This window comes from Poecilia reticulata, linkage group LG12, assembly GCF_000633615.1.
Source record: "Poecilia reticulata strain Guanapo linkage group LG12, Guppy_female_1.0+MT, whole genome shotgun sequence".
Taxonomy (NCBI): Eukaryota; Metazoa; Chordata; class Actinopteri; order Cyprinodontiformes; family Poeciliidae; genus Poecilia; species Poecilia reticulata.
The window spans coordinates 19536248-19557538 of NC_024342.1; the positions used below are offsets into that span (position 1 = coordinate 19536248).

General features: G+C 41.6%; 1 protein-coding gene across 5 annotated transcripts in view; it reads left to right on the plus strand.

Annotated features, from left to right (window-relative positions):
- Window positions 1–21291, plus strand: part of znf462 (zinc finger protein 462) — a 54562-nt gene that overhangs the window by 21711 nt on the left and 11560 nt on the right. For 3 of the 5 annotated variants that reach the window (XM_008424432.2, XM_008424435.2, XM_008424433.2), the window contains exons 2-6: window positions 9105–9359; window positions 9569–14766; window positions 15490–15624; window positions 18242–18669; window positions 20744–20862. In XM_008424432.2, the coding sequence (XP_008422654.1) occupies window positions 9146–9359; window positions 9569–14766; window positions 15490–15624; window positions 18242–18669; window positions 20744–20862 (6094 nt within the window). In that variant the 5' untranslated portion in view covers window positions 9105–9145. Of the gene's footprint in view, window positions 1–9088; window positions 9360–9568; window positions 14767–15489; window positions 15625–18241; window positions 18670–20743; window positions 20863–21291 lie in introns of those variants that run through there. The other 2 variants (XM_017307850.1, XM_017307849.1) reach the window with 2 other exon arrangements.

Below are 21291 nucleotides of genomic sequence, written 5' to 3' on the forward strand. Positions count from 1 at the left end.
ATATATTATACAATAAATGTCATATAACATGTAACATCCAAATGTAAAAAAAAAGAATGTCATACATTTAGCAAAGTTCATTTGTTTCAAGTTAACTGTTTCAAAATTACAATATTTCACAGAGTGAAGCACCAAATCCACCATAATGTTTCTCATCCACTTCAACCTGTCAGACTTCATTATTAAGCACTGGTTGTGTGATTCGGTGAGCATATTTTTATACAGAATGTTAACACGTAGACAGGATCAGAATTCTCCATTTCTATGAACCCTCTAATGATCGGGTTCAGAATGACCTACAGAAGAAAATCAAACTTTGAAAACAAACTTTGACTTTGAAATTGAGGCCTTACGTCAGTTTAATGCTGTTTTCAAAGTCTCTCAGTTGTATCTGGGAAAGAGAATGATTAAAGCCAAGGTGCCAAAACAGATACCTCTTGCTGTGGCTTGACTTGGCCCTCACTTGCATCAGCAGATGCTTGATTTCACCACCAAGAATTGATCCTTCACATACAATAAGTGTGCAAAGGTTCTTCATACTGTGCAAGTGACAGGTTTTATTAGGATCATTATACAAGACTGTCAATTAAACTACAACTTGATGTCTTTCTACATTTAACAAGGCAAAAAGTCAGAAATTCAGAACTAAACAAAATTTATAATTTAGCTTTATTTATTTTTTATTTTTTAGAAATGGCAGGATTGTATTTTCTGTAAATATATTTGAAGTCTGTTCCAAGTAAAAAGGAACAGATTTGAGTTAAAATGACAGATTGGGAAATGAAAAGATTACTAAAATTGAAACAGGAATCTTTGCAGGTGGAGTGGAGGAAGTATCCGCATAAAATGCAAGATCAGTGACATATTATTCATAATATTTATTTACAGTAGTTTTGAAGCAGGGCTTGTAAGTGTTGCTAGCAACTTTAAATAAATCTTAATCTGTGCAATATTGATTGATTTTGAAATCCTTGCGAGCCATTGATGACTTAAAGAATAAAGTGGAAAACCTAAATAGAATTACAATTTTAAGACGTAATTTAAGCTAAAACCAGCAAAAAACACACAGCCTTTTTAAAGAAAAATACTCTAGTTTAACGTCATTCTCTAAGATCTGCAAATATGAAATTAATAGTTGCCCTTCTGCTTTTTGTAAAGTTACAGAAAGGCTAACAAGGCAATATTAGCTAATTGTTTTGCTTGGCTTGGTAAAATGTGTTGGTAGTTTTATTTTATTGACAGACATGGTAACTCTTGAAGGTTTTTGCAAATGTCTTTCAAAACTTTAATTTTAAATCACTTTTAGTATCCAAACCATAGTATTTCTTTCAGCCCCCCCGCCCCCCAAAAGATACTCATAACTACCTTACATGATCCTGTTTATTTTTTATGCAAATAGTTGTACTTGAGTTTGACCTCCTTTTGTCACTACATACAGCTGCTTGATGGCACACAGCAGGCACCTAGCATTTCACTGAAGTGTTTCTAGTTCAAGAATTGTATGGCGGAAAATTTTAGCGGTTTTGAAGCATCACTATGTCAAGGAGGTCAAATGTGACTTTAAAATTCAAGGCATAAGAATCCTGCCGGTAGCGTTTGCTATGTTTTTTCACTGTGTTCAATCTCTAGCAGAAGCGTGGTTTTCACGGATGAGTCGGAAGAAAAAAAGTGTTACATACAAGCTCATCAAAACAGCATCGTCTTCTGTGCAACTCAGCATTTGATAATCTATAAATCTTTAACTTAGGTTGACAAAGTTTTGAATGTGCTTCTCAAAAAGAGATGCAGTTTAAAAATTCTTCAAAAGTATTCATTGTTCAAGTGCAACAAACATAAGTCATAGCATAGTCTGATAAATATCTGTGTGACCTGGAGACTTAGTCAAGACAGTAAAACCTTAAAGAGTCAAGACAGAAGGATCAGAAATGCCTCCAAATCCATCATGAATTACTTCTAAAAAAACACAAGCTTAAGTTTTCTGACATTTAAAGTCGGCGACTATGTGCAGATCGGCCCAAAATCATCTTGGAGCTGGAAGCGATGTTGTTGAAACAGTAGGTGCAAATTAGGAGTTGAGGTGTGCTCTCAATTAACAGGTTTAATTCTGTGAAAATCAAACGTGTTTGCTCTGTTAGTGTTCATCTTGAAATATCTTTAAGAGACATGACATTTCCCTACAGCGTAGTTTTACATTTTCATGAGCAGCACGGAATAATCTCAAGTAATTTTGATCCGCAGTAGTTCTTTGTCACATCTCAGCAGGTAAAAGTGCACTTCGATGTAATGCACCTTTCATTCATGCATAGATATTTCTAAGATCACTGTGAACCTTGCTCTACATATCATATGCTCCGAGTACCATAACCTGACATGTTTTTGAACAAAATGTGATAGTTTATCTACGAGTAAAGTGATTACCATGAGGGGCTGGCAGGAATGCTGTGGCAGGGGTTACTGTGAAAACATAGGACCACCGTCTTTGGCATGGCTGTGCAAACCTCCCTATCTCAGGAGCTGAATAGTTGTTATTTACACAGAGAGTCGGTGTGCCAACATGCAGGAGCTGACGGTCGTGAACCTGTTTGTCTTGTAGGGCTGTACGGCAGACGCCTCGTCTCTGGTGGCTGCGATGCATTTATGATAAAATAATCACAGCGGAGAGCTTCAAACCCTCACCCGCAAAATCTCACACTTTTCATCAGTCGGATCATGCGATCTTTTTGTTTAATTTTTTATTTATTTTTTTGAGGCTCACCTTTGTCAGAAGCTGATGCCAGGATGTGCTCTTAGACTGATGGTCTGAGTGATGTTCAGCATATATTACTGGTGGGTAGATAAATAGCTTTGCTTGACTCTTGGCCAGTAAATATTAAATAATAATCAATATTCTATTCATACGCCTTCAACATTTTTAGCCTCCCCTCTTTGCTCTGAACCCCTCTAATAAAATATAGCTTCCTTCAGAATACCCTAATTAGAAATGACTCCATCGATGTGTAGTTTAATCCGCATGCATCCAGCTGTTCTCTGAAGGTTTCAGAGGTTTGTTAGTGAACATCGGTGAACAAACAACATCGTGAGGGCCAAGGAATAAAGTGGTTGACACATTAATAGGAGGAACACTCCTCTCTGGAAAAAAAAAAGTAGAGTATATTGTGCTGTGCTAACCTAAAAATAATTAGCCAACAACCCAAACTGACAAGGAGTGTGTTAGATATCGCATTAGGATCAAAGAGTCCATCAAGAGAACCGTATAACTCTGGAAGAGAAATCCAACGCTCTGGTGTAAGTGTCATTAACGGTTAGAAAGCAACAAGAAGTTATGTTTGTAGTTTGCTGCTAGCTGTTTAGTGGAAAAAAGATGCCTTGTTCACATGAGACTAATTTTATTTTTTGTTTAATTCCAGTATGAGACGAGGAGTGGAAGATTTACAAGTTAACACTTAATTTCAGTCTGAACACATCGTCCACGCAGTGAAGCTTGGTGATGGAAGCATCATGTTGTGGGGATCGTTTTCTTTAGCAGAAACGAGGCTAAGCTGTTAAGAAAATGGGTGGATTTAAATACAAATCAGTCCTGGAGGAAAACATGTTGGCCTGCAAAAGACTTAAGAGTGTGGGTGGTTGAGATTCACCATGTTTATGTGCTAGAAGTGCCCAGTCAAAGTACACCTAAATCCAACTGAGAGTTTGTAGAAAGAATAGAAAATGAACACTCTTAGATATTCTGGGACAAATGAACAAAATGTCAGTCTCTAGTTTGGCAAAGCTGGTCGAGACATGCCCCCAAAGACTTTTTGATCTTGTGTTTGTCAAATAAGATCTCATTAAGTTATATTTAAGTTTGTGGTTGTGTTGTTGAATGATGAGGGTCAAGGAGTATGAATGCATTCTAAACAAAAGTTTGACAATGTTTGACTGACACTTGGTCAGTTAAAGCCCAAATTTCCTAAGTTTTAAAACATCAATTTGAAGTAGACGTTTTGACACGACTCTGTCGTCTTTGTTTCAGGAAGCTCATATGTATCTGTTGAGAGACGTTGGAGGATGATCTCCCAGGTTTTTCTGCTTGAGGCTGCTTTTCGTTGAAAGTATGGAGGTCATGTTTCAAAGCTTTGGTAATTTTATGCTTTAGTCCTTTAAGTCATTATCCTACCTGCTTGTGGTGTGTGCAGAATAAGCACTGCATCAGATCTGCTCCGGTGAACCCTCCTTTTAGCCATCGTGATCAGTGCAGCAGTTTTGCTCTCCAGTTTCTACTCTTTGTGCACAAAGCCAACTTGCTCCTCTGCAGACACAATGGGAGCTTTCTCCGAGGTCTTCTGGGTAAATCTGAACGTGGAATAAACTACCGCCATCTGAATTTGAAGTGTCGTGTGGCCATCTTCTTCTTTCGCTTAGTTTCTTTAATAACTTCCTTTGAACTAAAAAAGCATTGATTCCTCGCTGATGTTGTCATCTCATCTCTGCAGAAATCGATTCTCGCTATCTGCTGCTTTAGCTGGTGTTCCCCCCCCCCCCYTTTTTTTTTTTTTTTCTTTTAAAACCCAGGCTGTCATTTTCAATCAGCTGGTCATTAATTATTGAGGCAGCACAGGTTGACAAGATGCACATCCTGTCTTGTTTGCCAGATGATTCATCTGCAGCCAGAATGCCCCGACGTATAATAATGTAACGTGTCTGTGGGCTCCTCTCTCCCAGGAGGGTATGAGGTGGTAGCTCTAACCCACAGTTAAGGACAAAACCTCTGTACTACTAATCAGCTTAATGCTGGCTTATTCAAAGGCCCTCTTTCAGACCGAGCAGCTGCTGTCAGCCAGTTTGAGTAGAGGGTGTGACTGCTGGCAGAGCTTGCTTATGCAGAGAGACCGGTTGGTGATTAACAAACGTCAGTAGACTTTGGAATCTGGGAAGCCCAGTCCACTGGCTTTGTCTTGTGAAGGTCTACCAGGTGGCTCCGTCATGCTCCCTCCCTGCTTTTCCTCCCTATCTTCTCCCCCTTTTTTTTTTTTTTTGCTCCTACTTCTCCTTGGGGTTGCAGAGCTCCGGGATAAAAAAGTTCAGACATGCCTCACATTTCTATCTAGACCTCTCGTGGAGGCTAGTTGGCAGCTTCTGCAAAAAGCAGTAGCTCTCTCCATTTATGTGGTTTTTTTTTTCCTTTTCTTGGTGCATGCTGCCTGCTCTGACCTATTCTTCCCTTCCCTCTGAGAAGGGAAATCAAGCATTTCTTCGAAAATCTCCTGATGTGTGAGATAATGTTCCCAAGAAATGAAAGGACTAAAGCAGAGCAAGCCTGGCGAGAGTGGGAGATGTTTTCTGCTGAGCTGTGTGGGCAGACGGCTCGGGTACACCGCCGTACATCTGGCAGATAGATTTCTGTCAGCAGCTCTCCAGTGACAGGCTGCCTGCCTTTCAGGAAGAGGATCAGATCTGCGGGTCCATGTTGTGAACACCTAAGCACACATAGCCTGCTCCTAAAATGGCTGCCCTTGAAGCTCAGTTCAGAGGAGGATCTGAGCTGCTCAGGCGCTGTCTGCTGGGGCCCCAGCTGACTAGATGAAAGGAGTTGCGCAATCTCCCATTAGCTCGGTGTGGCGCAGAGACTTACTGGCTGAAAAGACACAGCCAACTGTAAGGCAGATGGTGGGTTGAGAAGGAGGGCTTTCTTCCCCACTTCATGGCTGTATTCTTCTCTCCTCCTTCCTGAAAGGCTTCTCTTGATATCCATGTCAAGGAACCTTGTGTTGGGAGCCAACTTTGTTCAGAACAGGAGCAAACTGCCAGGAGTGGGGTGTGGACATGTGATGAGGCTGTAACCTGACCCCTGGACAACAATGAATCCACTGGTTGCTCAGAGACATGCAGGCAGTTGGGCTGGTTCACTTGCAGTTCTCCACTTGCCAGTCTTTAGGGTTTGGGAGGTAGGATGGGAGGATTAGTTTCTCTGGTTAGATCAGATTAAACACTTCACTTTTGCAAATGAACTACAAATAATAATGTTCCGCTCTAGATCATTGTACAACAAAGCCCAAAGTAACTCATGGCAGATTTAGACTTGCTTTTCAACCAACAACTTTGTTTTTGAGAGATAAGACAATGTAGCCGGTAAACGTATTTTTTAAAAAAAGAGAAATCCTCTATTTAAACTTTAACAGTATTGGCACGTCAAGAGTTGGTTATACTCTTCTCCAGAAACAATAAAATCCCTATATTATCAGCTGAACCCTTCTTATAACTACTCACCCCCATTTCTTTACTGTCTCAGTTATAGCGCCATTCACTAATAGTTACACCTCTGTTTAGGATCTGTACAAAAGATTTAAATAAATTGTTGCCACTATTTACCGAAGTTCTTGAACAGTGACCGTTCACCTTACTTTAATTGCCAATTCTATTGTCTTTCCCAGTTTGAAGAGCAACTGAGTCATGAGCCTTCAAGTCTGCTCACATTCATACTCAAAGTAATAGGGAATTTTTTATGGGTTTTGCATTATCTTTAACAGTGTTGCCAATTCCAGTGGAGGTGACTGTCCCATATAACATTTTTGTGATCCTGTCAATCTCTCAACGAGAACCACACACTCGTTCCTATTGTAGATTCTTTTTCAGAAAAGTATTTTTGGCAGCTTGATGCAATTGGGCAGACTTTGTTCTCCACTGCGAAGTTGTTGTTTTTTTAATTAGATCACATATTGCAGAGATAGACTTTTTCACACACCCACCTCTTCAGATATTTTATTTTATCTCAACAAATTGTCAGGTATGAAAGCTTTAAACTCGCCATCAAACAATATGATTTACTCAGTTTCAAAGACACTACTCAAGGTCATACGTTTTTGTGGTGAAGGAGTTTTTAATTCATGTGACTTGTTTAAAAATAAACAAAAATAATAATCAGAGGAAGAAAAGTGTTGGATTTTCTTAAGATGCTTTGTGCTATTCATGCTAATCTTCATACTCGGCTATCTCAGTTAATGCAAGTTAAATCCTTAAGAAACTGTCAACAAAATGTGTAAAAATTGTCTGCACTCTTAAAGTACTCTTTAAGAGTGCAGACACTCTTTTGAGAGCAGGTACATTTTGTAAAAATGTACCTGCTCTCGTAATTTTAAAGTTGTACTTAAAAAAAAAAAGTAGTAGTTATTACAACACAAAGGTCACCTAAAGTGTGTTTGAGTGATATCCAAAGAAAACAGCAGGGCTTAAATTAGTCCTGAATTCATGTTCTGTACATGAACCACCATGTTGACTCCTGTCATTTACAACAATAAATGACCAAAGAGTGACATTCACATTTTGAGCATTTAATCTTCTTTGAATGCATGCAAACAGTTTGGTCTTTGTCTAATGGAATAATCAAATGAGCTCTTGCTGCATGGAGACAGTTCTTAGAAACATGGCTTTTTAAATCTTTGCAAATGTTTTAGTTTGAAGCATGCATATGTTTTTCTTTTAATTTTGAAGAATACAGACTTGTAGCATACTATGCTACATTAAAATGTCTTCCCATAATAAACATACACTTGCCATCAATATTTTTAGTAGAAACAGAGAGACGGAAAGTGGTTTCAAGAATATTTCTCACAGCATGTTCAGTGTGCTTGTATACAGCTTTTCATGTGTTCACTCTGTTGTGCTACTTTTTGTGCTTCTTTTAAAGTTTCTTCTAGGTTTGGGTTTCTTGAGTCAAAGTAGGGATTCCTCCGCTTTTAGAACATCAGAAGGTAGACACTGTTGGCCGAGGCTATAAACTCTACATCCTGACCTATAGAAATGGCATAAGTAGTGGTTGTTTGTATCCTGTGAGAGTTTAGTCCTAAAAGTGGCATGACGTGTCTGTTATAGATCCATGCAGGTTCACTGCCATCTTCTCATGTTCTAAAGTAAGTGGCAGAGCTGTCAAGTTTTGTAATTTTGTGATAGTTTTGTGTGAGAACATTTTGCCCTTGGCTAGTGTCTCTTGTTCAGTTTCAAATTTTGCAGTTTAAACTGATTAATGTGTTGAAACAGTCAGTCACTCTTTGCTTTTGCCTGTCAATGCAGACAAATTTCATAATACATTTTATTTAAGTTTATTGAATAAAAAAAGTATTCGATTTTAGCAAAAATTAAGACAACCTACAAAATGATGCTTTTAATTAACCTCCTTTTCTCTCCAGAAGAGGTTATCTTGTAGAATTGTCAGGGATCTACCCTTAGACCCAACCCAACCCAGAGGTGTCTGGTAACATTCTGCCTTTCTACGATTTGATGCCCTGGCTACAATACAACCAAAGGAAATATTTTTCACCTGGATTACAGTCTAGCTCTCTTCTTTGCCAGATTGTCTATCAACCCTTAAAATGTCGCAAGAACGTAAAACCGCTAGCTTCCATTTTTCTAATACATGTCAGACTAACAGATCCCCTTACCCCCAAAAATGTAAAGACTTCATTTCTTAGTTGATGTATTCAATCTTCAGAGCAGTTAATGCAATCAGATGGAATATTCTGCTCTAAATACTGAGCTCTGGAGCTGCTCTCCAGCTGTTGCTTATCCCAAGGTAAAAAAAATAAAAAATGGGACAAATCAACCCATAATCCCTCCTCAGTCCCTGCATTGTTCTTGGAATAATGCTACACTGAAAAAAAATTGAACCTGCAGCATCTGCTGAATCGTCCCCTCTGCCAACTCTTGCTAGACTACTAGAATTTACTGACACATCTAAACATTTCAGAGATTTCAAGATACTTCATTATTTTTTGGTACTTGCTTCTATTGGCTTATGTTGTGAAAAGTCAAATATAAGGTTTTAAACTGTTCTTAAGCTGCTTCTAAAAATATTTTTTCACATCTAAAAATGTTTTTTTTTTCAGAACATTTAGAATTATCTCATTTATTCTGTGCAAAAGCATGTCAGCGTCTAGCACCTGATTATTCATTGTTCGAACCAGGAACCATTAATTATAGCTATCCAGGATCAAGACTTGGCCCTTACTTATGAAAAACCATATGATGTAATTCTTGTTGAACTTGCCGTCGTCTTCAATTATTAAGTGAAATTAGTTAAATGTATGTAGCAAAGTAGCATGAACTAATGATTTTCCCTCTTTGTCTTGCAGGCTTCCCTGATTTTTCCAGGGAGTTCTCCCCCTTTTCAGTGATGGAGGGGTTGCAGTGTGATGGCTGTGACTTCCGTGCCGAGTCATACGAGGACTTGAAGACACACATTCAGGAAGTGCACACTGTTTTCCTGCAGCCATCAGATGCAGATGAGTCGGACTCCCTGAGAGGAGAGGATGAAGAGGAAGAGGAGGAAAATGAGGATAAGGAAGACAAGGATGACAAAGATTACACGCCTCCTAAAGCTGGAATAAGTATGCCCACCACAATCAGATGCTGTCTTTATTTTGTTTAGGATTAAGAAACATTTCTTTTCTCTGTTTTAGAGGCCTTGTAAGTGCTGATGCATTTTAATGAGTAGACTAAGAAATGCGTTTCTCTGGCTGAAGAAAATTAATTATATTAATAAATATTCTGAAATATATCTTCAATACTTGCTATTCTTTTCTTTTTTTCTTTTTAGGTCCCATCTCTTCTGAAGGGCCCAACAAGACATCACAGAAACCAACTACTGAAACCCATCTCCCTTTTTACCAATGCCAGTTCTGCGTCCGTTACTTTCGGTCAAAGTCGTTCTTGAGAAATCACACCAAAAAGGTCCATAATGTCACAGAGGAAAAATCAGATGCAAGAGTCTCCTCAGACAACGCTAAGCAGGCCAGCTACACTGTAATAACGCACAACGATCATTCAAAAGTGTATTCCTGTCAGTATTGCACATACAAGTCTCCCCGCAAAGCAAGGATCGTAAAACACCAACTAATGTATCATAACAAAGTTCCCTCTCATAGCGGCAAAGCTCAACCGGAGGGCACAGAGGCTGAGGAGGAGTCTGAAGTAGGTGCGGAACTCAAGGGAACATTTCCCTGCGAATGGTGTGACTACCAGACTGACCAGAAGGACAGCTGGACTGACCATGTGGTGAAGGAACACAGTGATAAGGTGAAGATCGTTTCCGGCCCTGAAAATCTAGAAGGAGAACCAAGTGCAAGCTCACCCAAGCCCAGTTCTCCAGCCTCTTCCTCTAGCCCAACGAGATCAAATGTGACTTTCACCGGAAAGGAAGATTCAGTGGAGAACACAGAACAAGTGGTGGAAAAGTCAGTTGCGGAAATCTCATCCATTCAATATGCACAAATTAGCGCAGTCACTCCCAACAGCACCGGTTCTTCTATTTTGTCAAGAAGATTCGCCTCCGCTGATGTCTCAAACAGCGTCTCACATGTGGACACCAACTTGGTCAATGAGGATGACTCCAGGAGTAGCTTGGAGGACGACGACGACGAAGAAGAAGTGGGCGATATAGACGATCCCAGCTATACGGGAATCCTCTCCGCAGACGCAAAGCAACTGCTAACAGATGGCGATAATAAATTACTGGAAACTAAAGGGATCCCGTTCAGAAGGTACATGAACCGATTCCAGTGCCCCTTCTGCTCCTTCCTTACGATGCACAGGCGGAGTATCTCCCGCCACATCGAAAACATTCACCTCTCTGGCAAAACAACAGTGTACAAATGCGATGAATGCCCCTTTATTTGCACCAGCCCTTTGAAGCTCGGCACGCACAAGCAGAGCCATAATCCCTCAGATTTAGAGACATTAGACCTTACAGGGGATAGCCCGGAGCCTCAGAACGATGGTGCCACAGAGCCACTTAATGGGGGCAATGTAAGCTCCAGAGTAAACGGGAAGAAGCCAACCAGCACATCTAATGACCAGCAGAACCCTCATCGCTGCACGCTCTGCAGCTTCTCTACCACCACTCTAAAAGGTCTGAGAGTCCACCAGCAGCACAAGCACTCCTACTGTGATGACCTTGATTCCACTGTCTTTGAAGCCCAGACGAGCGACCAGCCAGACGCTGAAGTGGAAGCTTCTCCAGTGTTTCTGCAAAAAACCCAGACGTCCATATTGGGATCCACCACCAAGAAAACATTAGTTGCAGGAAAAAGAGCTAGGAAGTCCATAAATGACCTTCCTTTGGATCTGTCCTCTGTCAAAAAGAGAACTAGAATTGATGAGATTGCCAGCAACCTTCAAAGCAAAATAAGCCAAAGCCAGCAGGACATGATCATTAACCTGGATGACATGGACGACGAATACAACGGGGAAAATAACGGCAGTAGTGACGAGGGTAAAAACAACGACAACAAGAACCCGATCTTTGCTTACAACACGCATCTGTTCAATCAAGAATCCTCAGTCTCTCAAGAAGTAGGCAGAACAGGGAAAAGAAAAAACAACCCCAAGTTAAAACAGAGAAACATTCCAATATCTCTGACTCTGTCTGATGACGGTGAAAACATTTCAGCTGATCCCAGTGACGGCACCATCCACGAGAACATGGACTATTCAGATGATTCTGGAACCATGCGCTTCTACTGTAAACACTGTGAATACCACAACAAATCAGCTCGAAGTGTCAGCACTCACTATCAGAGGATGCACCCTTACATCAAGTTCAGCTTTAAGTATATCCTGGATCCTGAAGACCAGAGTGCTGTTTTCCGCTGTTTAGAGTGCTACATTGAGTACACGAATTACAATGACTTGCACCAACACTACATGGATCACCACCCGGAAGCAAGCAACGTGCTTAATTTTAACCAACCGCATCTTTTGTACATGTGCCGCTTTTGCTCATACACAAGCCCCAACGTCAGGAGCCTGATGCCTCATTACCAAAGAATGCACCCCACCGTAAAAATCAACAATGCCATGATCTTCTCCAGCTACATTGTAGAGCAAAGTCACAAGACCAGTGAATCGCAAACCCTTAGGGAGATATTAAACTCTGGCCCCAAAAGTTTTAACTCCTCTTCTTCACTACCCAGGTCCTCCTCAAGCCCTGTGCCAAAAACGGCTCCAAAGTCTCCAGAGGCCAGTGTTGAGACAGAATCTCTAAAAGAAACTATCAGCAATGTGGTCGTCTATGACTGTGATGTGTGCTCCTTTTCCAGTGCCAACATGCACTCGGTGTTGGTCCACTACCAAAAGAAACACCCAGAGCAAAAGGCATCTTATTTCCGTATACAAAAAACAATGAAGGTGGTGTCAGTTGATGCGTCACATCCCTTAGCAAACTCCTCCTTCAGCCCTGCCATTTCCAGCACTCCGAAACAATCCAATGTAACTCCATCCGTGTATGGATCAGATGAAGAAATGTACTACTGTAAACACTGCGTGTACAGCAACAAGTCTGTGGTTGGTGTGCTGGTCCATTACCAAAAAAGACACCCGGAAGTGAAAGTGACAGCGAAATACATCAAGCATGGTCCTCCCACTCCTGGTCTAATGAAATTAATGGATGAACTGCAAATTGCTGCTCCCAAGCAGTTTTTGAAGCAGTTTCAAAATAATGGCCACGATGGTTCGAAAAACTCCAAACTAGGTGGTGGTGGTGAAAAAGGGGAAGAAGAACTGTTCTTTTGCCAGCACTGTGATTACGGTAACCGGACTGTAAAAGGAGTGCTTATCCACTATCAGAAAAAGCACAGGGAAACAAAGGCCAACGCCGACCTGGTGCGCCGTCACACTGCAGTGGTGAGGAGCCAGCGTGAACGAGCACAGATGGTCCAGTCTGGCAGTACTTCCTCCACTGCGATCTCGGCTTCTGCTGATCACGAAAATGCGACGCCTATGCGTTCCCTGAAGTGCAGACACTGTCCGTATACAACCCCCTACGTTTACGCCCTGAAGAAGCATCTGAAGAAGGAGCACCCTACTGTCAAAGCAACAGCCATGACCATTTTACATTGGGCTTACCAAGATGGCATTCTGGAGGCAGGTTATCACTGCGAGTGGTGCATCTATTCTCATGCTGATCCCCAGGGCCTTTTGCTTCACTACCAAAGACGCCACCCTGAGCATAATGTTGATTATGCATACATGGCCAGCAAGCTGTGGGCAGGGCCAGAAACCACCCAGCAAGGAAATACGGACACAAAACATTACAAATGCAAAGATTGTGCCTTTGAGGCTTGCTCTATATGGGACATTACAAGTCACTACCAGGCCGTCCACCCCTGGGCTATCAAAGAGGATGAATCTGTGCTTTTGGATATCATCAAAGGTGATGGCACTGTTGAAAGTTTCCAGCAGCAGGTTACAAAGGAGCATGGACTTCTGAATTGCCAGTCTGATGAAGGAGTACTAGTTATTGCCACCCCACCTCAAGAAACCCATTCCCACCCACGCCTTTCCATTTCTAACAATCCTTATCAATGTACTGTGTGTCTGTCAGAGTACAACAGCCTCCATGGCCTCCTCACTCACTATGGCAAGAAGCACCCAGGCATGAAAGTAAAAGCTGCAGACTTTGCACAAGAGGCAGACATCAACCCCAGCTCCGTTTATAAATGCCGGCACTGTCCGTATGTAAACTCCCGCATTCACGGAGTCCTCACTCACTATCAGAAACGGCACCCCTTGGTGAAGGTCACTGCCGAGGACTTTGCAGACGATATAGAGCAAATCTCAGAATTGCACGAAGGAGACGACAAGTTCAAAACTCAGAGGCAGGGCTACGGTGCCTACAGATGCAAGATGTGTCCATACACCCACGGGACACTTGAGAAACTTAAAATCCATTATGAGAAATATCACAATCAGTCGGCCTCAGATATGTTCACACCCTCTTTGAGTAATTTTGCCTCCTTCAGAGAAACGGAGCCGATGGCTGAATGCAGCAGCAGTAATATGTCAAGCACTGCTAAAGTCCAGGAGGTGAGTGAGTTGGACTTTGCCCTCTCTCAGTTACCCATCAATAAGCCAGAGAAACATGCTGTGTTCAAGTGTCAGCTTTGCAAATACTTCTGCTCCACAAGGAAAGGCATTGCTCGCCACTACCGCATCAAGCACAACAATGTGCGCGCTCAACCAGAGGGTAAAAACAACGTCTTTAAATGTGCGTTGTGCTCTTACACAAACCCTATCCGCAAAGGCCTGGCTGCACACTACCAAAAGCGCCACGATATCGATGCCTATTACACTCATTGCCTGGCTGCCTCCAAGACGATGAGCGACAAGCCCACCAAAGTGATTGCTCAGCCGCCATCGGATGGGGAGTGCTCAGAAATGAGCGAGGAGCTGCGTTTGGCGGTAGAGAGGCGGCGATGTAACCTCTGCGGATTCCAGGCCTTCAGCAGGAAGAGCATTGTTTCACACTACATAAAGCGCCACCCTGGTGTCTTCCCCAAGAAGCAGCATTCCAGCAAACTCGGCCGCTACTTCACCGTTATTTACGCTAAAGAGCCTGAGAAGGCCGAGGAAGGCGTGCCGGACGAAGAGGACAAAGAGGTGTTGGAGGTCCCGCTACAGCCGGAGGAGGACGGTGATGATGACTGGCTTCCTTTCAAGTGTCTGAAATGCTACCGGTTGTCCTTTAGCACGGGGCAGCTGCTATCTATGCACTACAATGACCATCACAGCGTAGACCTTAAGAGGGATTTCTTGGTGTCATCAATCCCTGAGGATGAGGAGTCTGAGTTATACGAATGCTCCCACTGTGAATTGAAGTTTACGGGTCTACCTGATCTGGCCGATCATCTGCTGCAGCACAACGAGGAGTTTGAGAAGAGAGTTATGAGACTGGAGAGGAAGAAGCAGGTTCTTGGCAAGCAGAAAGGGACAGAGCCGCCGGATAATAAACATGAGAAGGTGAGCATAATGAGCTCTCATGGAATTATTTTGGCTTCAGATGGACAGTTCAGAATGTCTCTTTTATAAGCAATTAGTATCTGTTGTAGCGTATGAATGTGTGTATGAACGGGGAATGACTGATTTCATTGTAAAGCGTGTTTGAGGGTCCTGAAAAGTTATATGCAAGTCTGATATCAATTCATTTCATTTCAAAGAAAATGCTCATAGCATCTTTATGTAATATAAAACTTGACTACCAGGTCCCAGAGGCTGAAACTTATAGATAGTCCAAGATGACAAAAACCAAAGTGGACTTCTTCCATTTTGCAGGTCCAAGTTGAAAAAAGAAAACATCATAGAGGTTACTGCAAATAGCATTATAAAACCCTTGAAACCTATATTGTTTAATCATAAAAGTCACAACTATTCAAAAACATAATGGCATCATTCCATTTGTGCTTTCTGCCTTTCTATAGTTGTACATAACAATGCATTTTAATTAGTTTCATTGAATGGTTGTTAAAAATACCTCCAAATTTATCAGAACTGTTAGAAGTTTTAACTTCCTGGAGAAAATGTAAGCTAAAACGAATATGAATGCCCTATGACTTCTCAGATATTTTTGTTTTATTAATATTTTAGTCATTAGGTGAATCTTAACTGTATCATTTATCTACAGCTTCTACAAAAATGGTTGAATAAACCACATTCAGTCTTTTTTTTCTTTATTTTTGTCATCAGGAAAGCCTTGCCAATAAAACCCCCATAGGATTCAGGTGCAACTTCTGCGTGGAAATCCACCCGACCCTCCGAGCCATCTGCAACCACCTTAGGAAGCACGTCCAGTATGGAGAAGCCAAACGGGGTCGTGTCAAGGTGAGCAAAGCTGTTCGATATCTCTGTGTTACAGATGTAGTCGTAGACAAGTCATTCTTTCCGAGGATGTAATTGCACAAATGTTTAACACAACAATAATACATGTACAAAAGGTAAAAGATGCTTTCAATCACACTTTAATGCTAGTATCTTTAGATCGTGAGCTAATCATCTCGGTGTCTTGAGATGCTCGTGTTAACAACTTAATTGTTATGTAATTGCGAGAATCCACTTATGGTTATCAGGAGGTATGCGGAGTGTCATGCCGGCATGCATGGCTGGTATTTTAATCACTGCAGCAAGTGATTGGCTTAAAATGTGTCATCAAACAGGGATGCTCCAGCTCTGGCAATCTCTCATATTTTGCATACTGTAAGAAAAAAGATTTTTCACATTTTTGATTTAACATGACAAAAGGTATGAAAGAGTGATGTGGGACAACTTGAAATTGAAAACTTGTGAGTTTGTTTTAAATCTAAGAGGAAAGTTCCACTTAGTGTTCCTAAATGATCAAGAAAAGTTCTGAATTTAAATTATTGTCAAATCTCTGTAGGAAGAAAAATAAAATGCGCTCTTCCATCCATCCATATCTCTCTATAATTTGTACGTCCATCCATGTTTGTGTGTGTGATCCATCCCTCCATCCTACATAGTTTATGTTTATCTTTGAAATCAAATGGACTTAAAACTTCTGAAAAGTATCGCAATTGGATCTGAAAAATTTGTAGGCTCTTCATGCTTAAGAACTGCTTTATGCTTCATAACAAATGTATGTAGACTGTGTCCTAGATTTCCTTCAGTACACCAAGCTCTAATTCCTGCCCCCTTGCTGTTGTAATTGTCAACAATAGGATGTCAAACTGTTCCTGTAAGAAAATTAAGCTCCCCTCAAAATGACACTCCATGCAAATGTAAAGATTCCCGCTGTGTTAAAATGATCCACAGATCTTTTTTTAGGGTGTTCTAAAAGCACACTCTGCTGGTCCCCGGTGAGTCTGTTGTATTTTCTAACTCCCAGCCTCTGAAAATTGCAGTAGTCTTTGGTTTATGCATTTTGTTTATTGTTGACAGAGGCCGTCATCCTCTTTCAGAGAAAATGAGTTGTGCTGTCCCATCCTAAGCAAGACGATGGAGCTGTGAGCCGTAACTTTTTAGACAGTCACTGGCAACAGTTTGTGCATTAGTAATCCTCTGAGACTGCCACAGAGGGCAACGGGCCTGGGGATCCAACGACATACTCGGACAGAGGCCTGACTCGTCCATCAAACTTAGCCTGTCTTTACTTGTCCAGGAGAAGGTAGGCTGGCAAGCACAGAGCATGAAACAGGAAAAGTTTTAGGCTTGCCATATATATATTTTTTGTTACTATCAAAATGCTTAAAAGTATTTTTCACATTTTTGTTGGTAGCAAGTAGTGCATAATAGCAAAGTGGGACAATAACTGTACATAATTTTCTTTTTTTTTCTTTGCTTTCCAAATCAAAATCTGCAAAGTGTTGGGTGCATTTGTATGCAAACTCCAGGAGTAAATATTTAGCAAAACCATCTTTCACTGTGATTTTAGCTGCGATTCCTTTGGGCTATTTCTCCGCCAGCTTTTTGCCTCCAGAGACTGAAATCTTTGTCCATTCCTCCTAGAACACATCTTTGAAGATCAAAATTCACCTTTTGCCACATATTCTTTAATGTAGGTCTGAACTTTGTACCATTGTGACACATGAACAGGCTTCGATCTAAACCATTTCATTGCAGCTCTAGGGTAGGATTGCTGTCTTCCTTAAAAGGCAAACCTCTAGGCACTCTTTAGTTTTCACACCTTCAAATAAGGTTTCCTCCAGGACTAGCCCTTTATTTAGGCACTTCTATTTATTTAAGAAAACCATACCCACAGCCTGTTGCTGCCCCAGCCATGTTTCAACATGGGGATTTTGTGCAGTGTTGGTTTTTTTCACCACCCATGGTGTTCTGCATGCATGCCACACAGATTTTTACTTGAGTAACAATTCACAGCCGTGGCTCCTTTGCATTTCACTATTGTAAGTTTTAGTTAATTACTTTATTGATTAAGCTTACCATATAAGAGGAAGAGTTAAAAGCAATGTTTTTCAAATGCTTTTTTTTTTTTTAAACCAGTTTTAAATCAGGTAGTGCTTCTGATGTAGATGAAGAGCAGGCAGTAATGGTGAATTCAGGAACTGGTTGACTCTGTGGTTGGTGCTTCTTATTTATGGCTGCCTGAAGTGCAGGGTCAGGTCCTTCCACAGGCAAAATGAGTTTTCTCTTGGCAATAAAGAAAAAGAGTGCAGTGACTGTCTTTCTGCTCTCCATGGTCGTAGTTACTGGCCTGCTTCTCCAGCAGACGAGGAAAGTAAAAGGGAAACCGAAGGATTTTGTTTGCTTGTCTGTTTGTGTAAATCGAAACAAAATTCACGCAAAGTTCCAGCTTTAATTTCTTATCAAACCAAAGTGATCCGTTATAATAAACTGTTATGGGCTGACATGCTGATTGAGTAATAATAATGAGTTTTAAGCACCACAAATTAATCCAGTGGGTTCAAATTTGATTGGTGCATCCGTCTCAGTGAACGAACAAATTTTCTTTTCTTTTGCTTTGCAGCAGGAAGTCGCTGACGTACCCCTGACCGTGCCCTCACACACTCTAACCAACGGCGTCCTGGAGGAGGATGAAGCAGCCGAAGTCGACAGCACCGACAGACCCGAAACCTCATCGTTCTCCCCTCCGTTTTCAACTCATTCCGCCGATCAGAACATTGACGACGTCGATCTGAAGACCCTGGATCCGGACGCGGAGGTTGAGGGACGAGCAGCCGCCCTCGTGGCGGCCGCCAGAGCCACGGCATCGGGGACTCAGCTGAATCACCGGCTGGCAACCGGGGGCCACGCGTGCTCCCAGTGCGACCGGGTCTTCATGTCCATGCAGGGGCTGAGGTCCCACGAGAGGAGCCATTCGGCCATGGCTCTGTTCAACAAAGAGGACAAATACAGCTGCCAGTACTGCCATTTCGTTTCACCCTTCAGACACAAGTAAGTGAAGAGGAGTCATGCTGCTGATACCTGACGTTATTTTCCTCTTCATCTTCGATGCAAATATAGGTTTACATATGAATACGTGCTTTTACATACAATCCTGCATGTGGCTCTGCGGTTAGGTTGGTCCATTCTTACAGGTTTAGTTTAAAAGAAATGAATTGAAGAAAAGAAATTGAATGGATCCCAGAACTTCACCATTTGGTCACTAAAACATTGTTCCTACATAGTCTGGAAAATGAATCAAATTAGATTCCTGCTTCAGAATGGAAACAGTTTCCATCTTTCCTTCTTCCTGTCTCTCTTCTGTCCTTCACTTTCTGTCCTTGTCTCCCATCCTTTCCCGTGTCGTTCCCTTTTCGTTTTCTTCTTGTCTTCTTCTTCCATCGTCACATTCCTCGTTTTCTTTGTCTTCCCTGCATTGTTCTTGCTGTCCTTTCCTGTTCTTGCTTGTTCTATTTTCATCCTTCCTCACTTGAATCCTTCCTTTTTAAATGTATTTCTTATCCTTCCGATACTCTTTCTGTCCTTTATTTCTTGCTGTTTGTCATGACTAGTTTCCTTCCATATTCATCGTTCTTTTCTTTCCTACTGTGTGTATTTCTGTCCTTCCACCCTTCTTTATTGTGTCTTCTTATTCTTGTCTTTCCTTCCATAATGAGATCCTTTCCTAACTCCATCCTTGTTATTCAATCCTTCCCTTCCATGCTTTCTTTCCTGTCTTTCCTTCCTTGTGTCCTACATTTCTTCATTCTGTTCTTTCTTGTGTCCTTCCTTCCTTCAACGCATGTTCTGTTCTTTCACTTTCTTTCTTCTTGTCTGAGTTTGTGCTTTTTGTTACGTCCATATATAAAACCTCCCTAGTGTAGAGATTCATTAGAAATTTTTGTTTCTATTTTTAAGAAGTTGAACAGGACAGAACACTCTGGGAATCTGAGTGTGGAACATTTTAGTATTTTTTGCGTTAAAAAGCAAATAACAGCTGGCGAATTGGAAGGACGGCGTTTGTAAGAATAAAAACTAACTCAGGAGTTAAAACATTTCATTCACTCCACTTGTATTGGTCACCACCAGCCTGCCTCCCGTTACTGATAAAAGCATTTGCTTCTCCTGGCTCAGCAGAGGTTTGGAGCTCAGATCAAACTCGTTTTTTCAGCACCAGAGCCAGTCAGGAAAAACCCGTTCTAAGTAACCGTTTCTTTTTGCACACAACCCGGTTTCACATTTGTCCAAATATCCATTTTAAGCATTACATTTGTGGGACAATGATAAAAGAATACCTTGTTTTTTTTTTTTTTTTTTTGCAATATATATAATTTCTTGAGTTGTTACATCATTTGTGACATTATTTGCTGTAAGTGCATTAATTCTTTTACTTCACATCAGGAAGGGAGAATGGTCTCACTTAGTTTAAGCCGAATCTGCATGCACCGTTTGTTGGAGATGCAGGCCCCAGTTTCCTACGTTTTATACCATTTCCTTGAACACCCTTCCATTCTGACAACATCTGCTGTTTCAATCGCCTGGGTGTTGAACTCATTTTGTTCCGAGCACAGTTTTACACCTCGCTCTGTTTACCTGATCGCAATCCCTCCGAACCTCCAATCTTCTCCGAGATTTCCTGCCTGTTAGGAGAGAGAAGGGCAAACATTACAGCGAGAGACGGGACATTTTGGTCCTGCGATTTGTTTTATCTGCCGCAGAAACGGCGAGAGCGAGAGGGGAAAGGGAGAATCCTCATCTCCTCTGAGCTCCCAGGTGTAATCCCTCTGCACTGTACATGCCCCGACCCAGAAAGAAGCTGCGTTCTCGTGCCACCGCAGAGGGACTGGCGTTAAAAAACACAGCTCCAACCATCGCCACAGGATACTGACCCACTCATTCCCTGCTGGGGATTGTGGGTAGATGAGTTCATCTCTCTTGGCTCCAATGTTATGCAGTCATTAGCAAATATTTAGCTGTTGTTAGTTAGATGAACATCATTACCCCTTTCTCCTTTCTCCTGTGCTAATCCAAACACTCCTCCTTTATTTATTTTATTTTATTTTTTTGATGTTTTGTGTCACGGCAGCCTGGACAGACATGTGCAGTCTCACCATGGTCACCACAAGCCGTTCAAGTGCAAGTTCTGCCCCTTTAAGTCTGCCTACGCGAGTCGCTTGAAGAGCCACCTGCATAAGGCCCACACAGGTAAACACACACCTGCACACAGTTGCATTGAGTCACACGTTACAGCAGAAAGCAGAAGGCCTAAAACGTCAACAAATTAATTACTATACAGAGCACAGCTTAAGATCTGTTTCTGCTGAAACGCAAAGTTGCTTATCTTTAGTTGAGGAGAAATGTTCGCTGATGTCTTCTGCTGTTCGACCGGGAACTTGAAATGTTCAAAATGTGATGTTCTCCCTAGATAAAGCTCAGTAAGGCAGTGATTTTCCAGCCTAACCACTTCTTGTGAAGCCACATTGCAGTCAGATCAGATTTGCTACCTTGCGATGTCGGCAACACCGACTGATGAGATTAAGCTTTTTGAAATGGCTCGGCCACCAGTTTTACCAGCAGTTTACTATTGTGAATCATTCTGTGAGATCTCTATAATTAACACAAATTAAAAAAAAA